At 28.4% G+C, this 12,419-nt stretch overlaps 2 protein-coding genes across 2 annotated transcripts; one reads left to right on the plus strand and one right to left on the minus strand.

Annotated features, from left to right (window-relative positions):
* Positions 1-98: 98 nt before the first annotated feature.
* On the plus strand, positions 99-1,446 carry LOC131171375 (ethylene-responsive transcription factor LEP-like). The gene is made up of 2 exons (XM_058131331.1): positions 99-518; positions 872-1,446. Exon 2 carries the CDS (start codon positions 885-887, stop codon positions 1,332-1,334), a length of 450 nt encoding a protein of 149 aa, XP_057987314.1. The 5' UTR covers positions 99-518; positions 872-884; the 3' UTR covers positions 1,335-1,446.
* A 3,850-nt stretch (positions 1,447-5,296) lies between these two features.
* On the minus strand, positions 5,297-6,042 carry LOC110668444 (uncharacterized). The gene is made up of 2 exons (XM_058131333.1): positions 5,739-6,042; positions 5,297-5,665 (listed from the first exon to the last, which is right to left on the minus strand). The coding sequence occupies exons 1-2, from the start codon at positions 5,997-5,999 to the stop codon at positions 5,594-5,596; spliced, it is 333 nt and encodes a 110-aa protein (XP_057987316.1). The 5' UTR covers positions 6,000-6,042; the 3' UTR covers positions 5,297-5,593.
* Between the last annotated feature and the right edge of the window lie 6,377 nt (positions 6,043-12,419).

Raw genomic sequence — 12,419 nt, forward strand, 5'->3', positions numbered from 1 at the left:
AAAGAAAAAGAAAACAGCGTATGATTCTTTGATGTGAACAATTCTCTCGATTCTACTGCAAAAAGTCACTCACACCATCTGATATGAGTGGGCTATTTTCTACTTTTGGCATGTTAAATTAGGGAAACTTATCCTTTTCTTCCTTCACCATTGACTCTGTATTTATATAGGACTATGATACGTATTTCCCAATCTAAATTATTACAAATCTGACTAAAACTCTGTATTTAAATTATTTCAAAGATATCTGACTAAAACTCCAAATCTGAATCTCTAAGCTTTAAAAATAATCTTAATATCATTAGTATATGATATAATTCTATATCATATATTTGTAAATATGATAAACATATCCATTGAATACGTGCATGTTGATCCCAAACAGCATCATAAATCCCCATATGGTTTATATCATATACTATGACACCATAACATTTCTATTAATTATTTTTATTTTTTTTTAACTCAGAATATTAATGCGGGGCCACAAGGAGGAAGATCTCACTAAAAGCCAACAGGTAGCCTATGCCTGATGGGTGGCATTGATTTATGCATTTTGTTCACACTAAAATTGTCATTGATGAGGAATTTCAGGAAGTAAGATGTCACAGTGCAGCCATTAGAGTAACAGAATATATCAAAAAATGCATTCAATCAAATTCTTTATTCTGTTTCTGAGCTATGCTTCTTACCTGCCCCACTTGACTAATTTTAAATGTTCACTTATCATCTTAATAATTTAAAGCTCTCTATACCCATTTAGTAGAGATCAAGAATTTATAATTTAATCATCAAGAATTCTCTTGATAATTCTTCTTAATCACTATTTAAAGCCACCCATTTCTTAAATTTTCCACCTTTCATTCCACAGCAATATACCAAGCATGGAGAATCTTCCTTCCCTGCTTTACAGGAACCCAAGAAGGAGCTCCAGGCAATCCAGCAGATACCTTGGTGTCCGCCGGCGGCCATGGGGGAGGTATGCTGCGGAGATTCGAAATCCATATACCAAAGAAAGACACTGGCTTGGCACATTTGACACTGCCGAAGAAGCTGCTATAGCTTACGATCTATCTTCTATCTCCTTTAGTGGCATTGAAAGAGCTCGTACCAATTTTTATTACCCTTTCTGGGTGCTTCCGCCGTCTCCTCCACTGGCAGTGGCTGCAGTGCCTCCACCTCAACCATCACTAACGCCTGCTCATCAACTGGAAGAGGGTGGTGAACCAGTTAGCATGGAGACGATAACTGCCTCACAAGATGATGAATCTATGGTTATTGCTTCAATTTTGCAAAGTTTTTGCCAATCTACTAATGGTTCCTTCTATCCATAAGCTTATTATGCTTGCTCCTCGATTAAGTTCTATCATATATAAAGGTTAATTACTCTCTAGAAACTGGTTGATAACTATAATAAAACTTTCAATTCAAGATTTTGACTAATAATTTTTGTTCTTTTTTTTTTAAATTATATAAGTTAAAATTTGAGGAAAATCGGCACATGAAGACACTTTAATCATTGATTATAACATGATTCACGTCACGACAATTATCATAATAAAATAATTATGCATACAATAATTATATTCTAAAATTTTTTGTGCATAGTGCCTTGAAGTGTTGTAATTCGTAGTGTGAGAAGCAAACATTTACGTTATCCTGTTCTTGTGAACAGCCACGTTTAGCAAAAAGGAATCAGCATTTGAAAGAGACGCCATTGTCTTGGTCTCCTTTTAAGCTAATGGAATGGCTGCTAAAATTAAACATAAACATCAAATCACTTTTTAATTACACTCTTAATTTGAGTATGCAACTCTGTAGCGACCCTAAGGTTTCAAAATTTAGTAATGTTTAATTAAATTCCTGTATTTAAACTAGAATTGACCTAGTTGATGAGTATTATGCTTGTAAAAAATTAGATTTTTTTGAACAGATTATGGGAAGTTTTTTTTTTTTTTCTTAGTAAAATCTTATTCTTGATCAAAAGCCCTCTTCAAATATCAAAGTATTTTTTTACAAATGATCAATATAAATCAAATATATAAAAGCATATGTAATATATAGAGTGTACCTGTTATATAATCAGAGGACAAGTAACATAAACAAGAAGAATTAAGCAAGCAAATAACATGAAGAACAAGCTTGATTATAAAAAAAAAAAAAGGCAAATAATCTGCGGACTACTCCGTTTGCTTTTGGGATATATATATATATATATATATATATATATATATATATATATATATAACCACTTTCCTTACTAGGGTAATGCTTAGAGAAGATTCTAGTCAGCCCTTTTGGAAAGAAAAATTCCTTGCTGGACTTCCGATCCTTTTAGGAGAAAAGGTTAGGAATAAAATTAAGGAAGCCTTTGGAAATCAAATCCCGTATGATAAATTAACCTATGGTGAACTAGTCAGTCTCATTCAAAAAGAAGGTTTAAAAATCTGTCAGGATTTGAAATTACAAAAACATTGAAAAAAAAAATGAAAAAACAAGAGTTAGGATCTTTCTACAAACAATTTGAAATAGGAACCAAAAACCAAAACCCTACCGGTGTGGAGGAAGTTGTAGTAGAAACGTCAATCAATTGAACACAAGAACACAAGAACATCATCTATGTAGACTATGCAAAATTTTGAATATGGATTGAAGATTTCATTCATAATTCTCTGGAGATCGATGGGGCATTTTTCGTGCCAAAAGGCATGACTTTCCACTCATCTTGTCCAAAAGGAACGTGAATGCGGTTTTGTATCTATCTTTTGGATCAATTTGTATTTGCCAAAATCTCGATTTCATATCAAATTTGGAAAACACAAATGCGTAATGAAGTTTTTGTAAAAGATCTTTTTGTTTGGAATTGATACCGATCCATTTTAAAGCTTTATTCAAAGGTTTGTAATTAATTACTAATCTAGGAGTGCCTCTTTCTATTTCTGAATTTTTGTTTACATAAAAAGCTGCACAACTCCAAGGAGATCTAGATTCTGTAATTAATCCTTTTTTCTTCAAATCCAAAATTTCTGAACGACAGTGTTGTTCTAGCTCAGCATTCATTTGGATTGGTCTGGCTTTTGTAGGTATCTGTTTTTCATTGAAATCATTTTCATATGGTAGATCTACCATATGTTGTTTTCGATTCCAAAAGGCGTTTGGTAAATCAGAACAAATTTCTCTTTCAATTTGGGTTTTGAAATCCGAAATTTTCTTTTTTACCAAATCATTTTGTAATTGTTTTTCAATTCTTGTTAAAGAAACATCTTGCTGTAAATACAACAAGTGTTGCCTTTTTCCCTCTATTAAAACATTAATCTCATTATTATAAATGGAACAAGCTTTTATAATATTGAGATTTCTTTTTTTTTTTTGTAAAAAGAAAAATAAGAGTTTGTTTTGTAGTTTTGAAGGAGATACTATCATCGTTAACCTTATAGGGAGTTATCAAGTTAATGAAAGGAGTCCCTAAGATTACACTATGATGAATATCTTGAACAATTACGAATGAGGTTTTGAAAAGAAAATCACCATTAGCTATGGAGGCTTCTGTCTTATAGCTAATAGCCATTTTGAATTATTTGTTGAAAAGTTTTTTCATGTTTTTTCATAAAATTTCTTTGGTACAATTCCTTCTTTAATACAGTTCAAATCTGCTCCTGTATCAAATAAGGCAATTGTATTGATTTTGAAATCTTTTGAAAAAACAATGGTAATTTGTATCAAATATTTTCTGGAGGTGATCTGATTAAATATTGTAATACCTAGTATATATATATATATATATATATATATATTATCTGACCTATTAAAATCAAATCTATTGATTAATGCCTAAACAGAAATCCTATTTATCATTATTTTATTTCAGTAAATTATGGATTACTATGCTTTGTTCAATTGTCCACAAAAATGTATATGTTCATATATAACCTCTCGTAGTTCATAAATTTTGTATTCTTATGCTCATTTACCCTGTATTTAAATGAGAAAGTTTTTGGTATACTCACTCTATCACGTCATAAATTAATCTAATTAAATTATTTTATAATAATATAATCATAATAAATAGACACACACACACACACACACACACACACACACACACATATATATATATATATATATATATATATATATATATATATATATATATATATATATAAAACAAATGATATGATATACTGAATTTACCTAAATTTACCTAAAAATCTATCAATATTTAAATTGACAAATAGTCAAATCCACCCCATGGATTCAGATTATTTATGGCTGAGTTTGGATTGCAGTTTGATTTGAATTATCCCTCATATTGCTAGCAAAATAATTGAGTTAAATTCAAGCCAATTTGTAAATTGTGACTCGTTAAGTTTAGTCAATATTTTAATTTTTTAATTTTATTCATTTAGTTTTTTGTAGTATTTTTTAATATATGTTGCATGTTATCTATGCTCTTTATGCTTACTTATAACTTTATTTTTTTTATGTGTAATATGAGAAAATTTTTTATGTTAATTAATTAATAAATCTTAAAGTTAATAGAATTTTTTTTCAAACTAAGTGTAATAATATAAGAAAACTTAAAAAAAAAAAATAATAATAATCTAAATTAAAACTATATAAACATTAAAAAAAACACTTTTATTGTATTTTAGTTGTCTGATGTATTCATACATATAAAATAAAATGAAGATGTGTATGCCATGAAAGATTCAATTGATGCTTCATTTTATATATACACAGAGAGAGATTTTTCAATATTAATATTTTTTTTTCACCGTCTGATCTTAATTATGGTATACAGTATACACATGAGCACCTGACCACCAAGATCGTGATGCTTCATCAGCTTGCATTAACTGCTCCATTCTATATTTGGCCATGGGATTTTAGTAGCTCTGGTAATAGTTCCATTCCACGTACGGCATTGATTTTTGCCATAGATTCCTGGAGGACTGTTTCCTGATGAATCTAATAATTGTGGTATGAAATTAAAATCTCAATGGAAATTTTCAAACCTTTTACTATACTAGGATTTCCCTTATCCCTTGAAAATAAATATATATTTAAGTATTTTGTCAACAATAGGTTCTTCAATCCTCACTCAGAAATTTTCACCCTAAGTTTGGCCACTGAAATTAATATTTTCTGGGAGAAGGATATGATCTTGTAGTTGATTTAAATTTCAGCCACAATTATCTGTAGATATGTATGCATCAACTCCGAATGAGGTTCATGGACTGCTACCTTAACTAATTTTAACTTGTTAATTGAGAAAAGAACCTAGAAATCAAAGCCATTTGTATAAATTTGCTATTTGAAATTAAAACTCTCTAATAAGAACTTCCCAATTTCCATGGAAAACAAACAAACTACCAGTAGTGTTCATGAGCATCGATTTACATGACTATGCATGAGAGAGTGCACGCAAAAACAGTGAAGAAGAAGAGGAAGAAAAGGAAAGAACAGACGCCTACAGGAAGAAAAATCTATGGAAACCAACTTGCCATAGCTAGCCCTAGCCATTAATTCCAGAATGAAGAAAAGCTTGAGGACTACGGATGCGTTAGAGCCAAGGATTCAGGATGGGCTAGAATTAATTAGTCCACGGACCACTCCCAGTACTTACTGGTGGTCTTGGCGGTGCTCCAGCAAGAACAGGATCATCCTGTGTAGAAATAACACTTCAAAACACAAAAACTTTCCTTCTGTTGAAATCACAGTGACAGAGAGAGACTTACAGTAGTAGTTGAGGGATCTGTTGTTGAAGGTGGACATGCGTCCATTTCTGTAGTTGAAGAGGATTCTTGAGAACTTCCTTCACAGTCAAATTTGCCATCACCATCATGATCTTTTTGTTGTGAATTTGGACAAGCAGAGCTTTCTTGGGTTTTATTTTCAATACCTAAACACTTGAGAAGAGCTTCAAAAAGAAAGCAAGGATTAACATAAGATATGAGACCAACACCTTCTGTTACCTCCCTTTTTGATGACCCTTCCATGTTAATTTCAATCTTCTTCTTCTCCTTCTTCTTTGATCCAACTCGTCAAACCCCTCTTTAATAGCCCTCTTAAATATGTGTTCGGTGGCCTACGGTCTGCTTGTCTTCTCATGCCTCAAGAACAGTGTAATTAATTTCAAGGTTATCGTGTTGCAGGAGAGTTATTACTTGTTAATTGTATTATTAGTTCATTTTAATACTGAAATTACAATGAAATAATCACTTCTTTTTATTAAAATTCGAAGAAAAAAAGTTAAATCTGATATGGCACACGAAATATTTTAATGATTATTTATCTTATTAATTGAATCGATTATAATATATAAAAAATCGAAATAGTCTCAACTGTTAAATTCCATCAACTTTTTTAATATGAAATTTTAAGAAGACATTCTTATTAGCATACTAGAAATATGCATAAGAATTATGTCATATACAAGTTCTCAATTACAGCTATGAGATTACCTATAGTGGGTATTTTTTTACAATGTTTTTTTTTATTTAATTTTTATAATTATTCCCAAGATATATTGACTTTTATTTTTATTTAATTAAGAAAATATAATTAATATAATGAAAATAATAAATTTGATTTAATTTTTTTTTTATACTCTTTACACATATTACTCCATTAAAAATTAAATAATTTATGTCAATAAATTATTCCAAGAACTAATGAATTTTACTTTTTTGATGTAAACTATTAAAGATGAAGAAAAAATAAATTCGGGGTTGAGGGAGTATATTTTATCTATTAAAGATGAAGAAAAAATAAATTCGGGGTTGAGGGAGTATATTTTATCTATTTATTTTTTTTATAATTATATTTTTAATCATTTATTTATATTTTATATTTATTTATACACAATTGATTATTATTGCAACAATATTTATTATATTACCCTTTATTTGGATTCTTAATCGTGTTAAGAAAATTGAGAGAATTTAAAAAGTAAAAATAAAGAGAAAAAAAAATAATTTACCCTTATATTGTTTGAATAAATTATTATAATAAATAAAAAATGTAATTTCTTTTTCGAAAGAATAGAAAAAAAATAAATATTATACTTTCATTTTCTTTTTTATATTTATATTTTAAAAGAATATTTAAATGTTTTAACAATCATTCTTCCTTATTTTTCATTAATTTAATGATAAATATTTTTATTAATTTGATGATAAATATTTTTACTTAAAATTTCACCTCATTTATTTTTTTTCCAATGCTCTATCTTATTTAATATTCAAACAAAAAAAAATTTAAAATTATTTTTTTTTTCTTCTCTTTTCTCTCCATCTCTCAATCCAAGCAAACCATTAGTCTACGACAGTGCATTAACTTGGTTTCATCATCTGTTTTTCGCGTTGAACCTTGAAATAATACCTCCATGATTGAATATACGTCACATAGATAGGTTTGGACCAGTCGAGAAAACAATAAAATAAGTGCTTATGAGGTATAATAAATAGTATTAAAGAGGCATGACTGGTAAACCTACCAACTCTTCTCAACTCTTGGGAAGAATGTCAGATTACAGGCATTAAGTATTTTTATTCATGGTTTTTCTCTGTTTGTCTTTTACTACCTAATCTCATATTAAATTCCTAATTTGGTTCTTAACTAAGATTTGCAGAACAACAATCTCACTTTAAAAATTAAAATATACACTTAATTCTTCCAACTGCCACCTTTTATTTTCTGACTTTATTTGGCACTGTATATTTTCCCAAGGGAAATTTATTATCACTTCACTTTTTTCATTTTATTTCTACTCTCACAATATAAGGATTTTTTTATTTAAATTTAATTTATTATAAATTTAAAATATATAATAAAATTCACTCATTAAATTGATGTTATGACAATTATTATTTTATACAATAAATAATTATTATCCCTTATAAAAAAAATCCCATCCTTCTTTAATTATTATCCCACCTTGTGTCCTATTGTGATATAACAAATTTCTTATTTAATTATTTAAAAAAAAATTTAAAATAATTCAAAATCAAAATCGGGTTTCAAAACAAAAAATGAAAAAATTTTAGTATTGATTTTCAATTGTTAATAATAATTAATTTTATTAATCAATTACAACATAATTAATTATCAGTCTCATTACAATAAATTAAATTAATTATTAAATTTATTACTAAATTAATCAATAACTTTAATAAATTAATAATCAATTCAGTTAATTATTAATTTTATTTTTTTAGTGATCTTTCTTTGCCTTCACCAACATCACCGTCGTCATCTTTTTCTTCAAAATCAATAATTAATCTGTGGAATAAAGGGCAATTTTCTCTTTGAAATTAGCAATCATTGACAACTAAATGCAAAATCACAAATTTGGGTCAATTATACCTAAAACTTGATAAAGTAGGCCAGTTTAGCTAAATTAAGTAGCAAATATGAAAAAAAAAATTGAGGTCTTAATTATTAAATGTAAATTACATTATTATCATTAATTAAATTGCTATTTAACTTTTCAAATTTGATCGAAGTAATAAGTCGTATAATTTTTTAAACATTTATAAAAAAAAGTTTATTTTTTGTGTTGAATTAAAAAAAAAAAAAGAATTACTGATAGAATAATGCCCTAAAATCCGTTGGTAATGATTACGGATGGACTCCCAAACCATAGCGAATTCCTTCGTTGCTAAATATTACCAACAAAGTTGAATTCCGTGCGTAGATAATTAAGTAATGATAGAAGTTGTTGCTAAATGGTAAAAATGTGTAGATAGTTTGGCATTTTTCCTCATTGGAAATTCTTGAATATTTGTTGAATTTTTTTTTTTTTCTAATTTTAGAATGAGACCGAGAGAGTAAAAATTTTTAATTGACTTTCGTGTTCTGCCATTATTGTGGTTTTTAAGAAGGGAAAGCAGAGGGATGAATAGGGAAATAGAGAAAAAGCATAGAAATAGAAAAGCATACAGAGAGAGGAATCAATTTGTAGCTTTTGACAAATTCTTATAAGCAAATTGTAAACTATTATTTAGTCTAATTTAATTTAGTGATTAAAAATATATTACTCACTTGAAAGATTTAGATTTAAGTCCCATTCTCTCAATCCCATTAAAAAAAATCGTAGCATATCAAATATTTTTTAGTCCTTTAAGAACATCGCTTTCACATTGCAAAATTTGGGCTTAATTGATCTACTTTGCTAAGTTTAGGGTGTAATTGACCCAAATTTACATTTTGGATTTAATTGTCCATGATTGCCGATTTCAAGGGGCAACTTGATATCTCTCTCAAAGTTTGGTGTGACATATGTATCACAAACCACAATTCCACACCAATTTGCAAACTCTTTGCAAATTGAATCAAATTTCAATCTTTAATCACAACCTCAAATCAAAAATAAATTTACACAGTAAGCAAAAGAAAAATCTCAAAAATTGGGAAAAAAATAGCTAAAACCCAAAAGAAAAATCTACAGAACTTGTCTAAATCTTTAATCTTTAAAGTGAAAACTAAAAGAATAAATTTACACATTCAAAAGTAAAAATTTTCATCTTCGAGCTCCACTAATTAACCATCACGCACAAGAGAGCACTAGCAACAACAAAGGAAGGAGGATGTATGCACGTTATTCATTTAATTAGACCTTACACTATGAGACTACTAATAAAAAATTTTTAAGAAATAAATTATATTTAAAAAACTATTTGATTTCATTGGCAATTAGCAACAGAATTTGCTAATTGACCAAACCCTAAAAAACATAAAAATATTTTATTTTAAACCATTTACTCTTATATTTTCACATATAAATTATAGTTTAAATCTATTTAAAGGATTACATTGTAAAAAAAAAATCAGTAATTAATATAAAATTAATTAATAAATAAATAATATTGACATAATGTTAAATTTCACCCCGACAAATTGAGAGAAATTTGTTGAGTAAAAACAAATTATAGAGAGAGAGGACCTGAATTCTCTCTACAAACTTTTTATTCTCTTCCATTTTTCTCATTTTTTTCTCTTTTTCTCCTTTTAATCTTCTATTTAGGTAGCCACAGGTGAGTATTTACATCATTGGCAACCTATTTCTTTCTTCTTTTTTTCCAATAATTTTTAAATATGTATCCCTTTGGAACAAATTTTGGACAATACATTTGTTGATAGATTTTGAGTGAATAAAATATTATATTTATCATTATTAATAGATCTTAAGTTTTTATGGTTTTTTTTTCTTTAATTGAGTTTTTATTTCCTTTTGTTGTTGATATATTTTGTTTTTCTGGAAAATAGTATTTTACAAGATTCAAATCTTTCTGAATATTTAAATATGGAAATCAGGGCTTTTAGAGTTGAAGAGTACAGTGCGCAGCCTATTTATTAACTAATTTATATACTCTATCAATATTATCGAATTTTTTAATTCTTTATATTACTTTTTGTATATGTTTTTAATTTCATTTGTGTAAAAATATAATATGTTGATATGTAATCCTCTTTTGTACTATATTTCTAATTAATAAAATATTTTTCTATTTCTATCAAAAAAAAATTACCCATATATTTGTTGGGATGCCCAATTTAGCTATTTTTAATTTTTTGTTTAAATTAATTTAAAAGTTTTAATTTAAGCTCAATTTAGCTAAAAAATAAAGAAAATCAAGAAATTGAACTTTTTAATTTTTAAATTAAATCAAGAAATTGAACTTCTTGATTTTTTGTCTAAATTAATAAATTTAGCCATAATTTTTAAATTTTTTTAAGGTTAATTGATACTTGTAGGAAAATTTAGAGAAAAAAATTTAAAAAAATTATTAATTTGAACTTTTCTATAACTATAAGCGTGAAATAGAACGTTTATAATATTCATAAAATACACCATTGAGTGTTAAAAGTTTAAACAAAACATAATGTATGAAAAAAATATTAATCTCTATGTCCTCATCATCTAGTGCCTCATGATAAGCATATGAAGGATCCGAACTAAAAAAAAATCTATATTTCCACACTTAAGCAAGATTCAGGCATACGGGTAATAGCTGGGCAATTGTCACTAGCTAACATGCGAAAGGTAACTAGTATATATGCTTTAAGTTATTGCTATATAAACTTAATTGTTTATGTGACATGATTCTATGTAATGTTGTTGCAGATTTAATTGTTCATAGGTTTTGATTCCTGCAAATAAAGAAGAACTCTCAGGAGCTGAACATAAGATGTGTGGAAGGCATATAGGCAGCACTGGACTTAAAAAATGGAGGAAGCAAAGAGGAAAAAGAAATTATGTGAATGTTTAAGGGATTCTTTTGAGGTGTTGCTTAAAGATAAGCTGAAAGAACTAAGTCAGGCACTCGAATTCCACTTGCAAATGCAAGTCACAGGAGATGAAAGGAATTTCATGTGCCATGAATAATAGGAAAATCCATCCAGAAGACGTACCATGAGATTTTGGCCAGAGTCAAGCAACCCATAAATGGAGTTTTAAGAAAATGAGTGTTTCTAACTCACCCTCAAAAAGCTAGCTCAAGGGAAAAAATATCCAAGACTTTACAAACGTAGGATGTTAACATATTCTCTAACGCACAAGACCGAACACCTAGAAAGTAAAACACTTATTAGAGGCCCAACTAATATTGGGAGGCTTTAATATCATTTTAAGAAAATGAGTACAGTCTAATTCACCAACAAAAGGTAGCTTAAGAAGGAGCAGAGTTAATACCTTATGAGGCATATTACTCCCATTTCAAACAACGTGGAATATTAAAATGGAGCCACTAGAAGCCTTTTGTTGTTAGAGGAATTGGATTAAACTACAATTATGTTAATGGGGTTACAACCTTTGATGTAAGTTGATGAACTGGTTATGCTTAATTCCATTTGCATATGAATTTGAACTGAATATTGTCAAATGTGCTTTTATCGCTTATGTGTCTTTATGCGACAAAGGTTCAATTAGGTATAGATGCACCAAAAGAGATCAAAAGGTCCTCGCTAATCATCACAAAGTACCTATGTTTCAAACCTTCACGTCAAATCGCAAAACAAACAAATTGTCACAACTAGACTTGTGAATCTCTGATTAATTCTTCTGCCATCATTTCTTCAATTTCAATCCTGTTAGGCTGCTAGACGCGCCTACGCACTTAAGTCTTAAGCTAATGTAGAAATTAATGGTTTATTTATAGATTTAGTGGACTCTTGGATCTCTTTATTGTGTAATTCTTCTACCCCATTTTGCCTTTAGAAAGTTTCTAGACTATATATATATATATAGAGAGAGAGAGAGAGAGAGAGAGAGAGAGAGAGAGAGAGAGAGAGAGAGAGAGAGAGAGAGAGAGAGAGAGAGAGAGAGAGAGAGAAGATAAATTATCAATGCAAAGGCCAAATTATTATTTTTTTAAAAAAATAATTCTTCAAATTTAGTATAAAAATACTTGTTATAA

Source organism: Hevea brasiliensis, chromosome 12 (genome assembly GCF_030052815.1).
Source record: "Hevea brasiliensis isolate MT/VB/25A 57/8 chromosome 12, ASM3005281v1, whole genome shotgun sequence".
Lineage (NCBI taxonomy): Eukaryota > Viridiplantae > Streptophyta > Magnoliopsida > Malpighiales > Euphorbiaceae > Hevea > Hevea brasiliensis.

Bases quoted from the DNA above. Each gene is read 5' to 3' on its own strand.
- LOC131171375 (XM_058131331.1), top strand. From the start codon at position 885: ATGGAGAATCTTCCTTCCCTGCTTTACAGGAACCCAAGAAGGAGCTCC.
- LOC110668444 (XM_058131333.1), bottom strand. From the start codon at position 5,999: ATGGAAGGGTCATCAAAAAGGGAGGTAACAGAAGGTGTTGGTCTCATA. The intron at 5,666-5,738 runs GTAAGTCTCTCT...ATTTCTACACAG, and splicing joins CAGATCCCTCAACTACTACT to GATGATCCTGTTCTTGCTGG.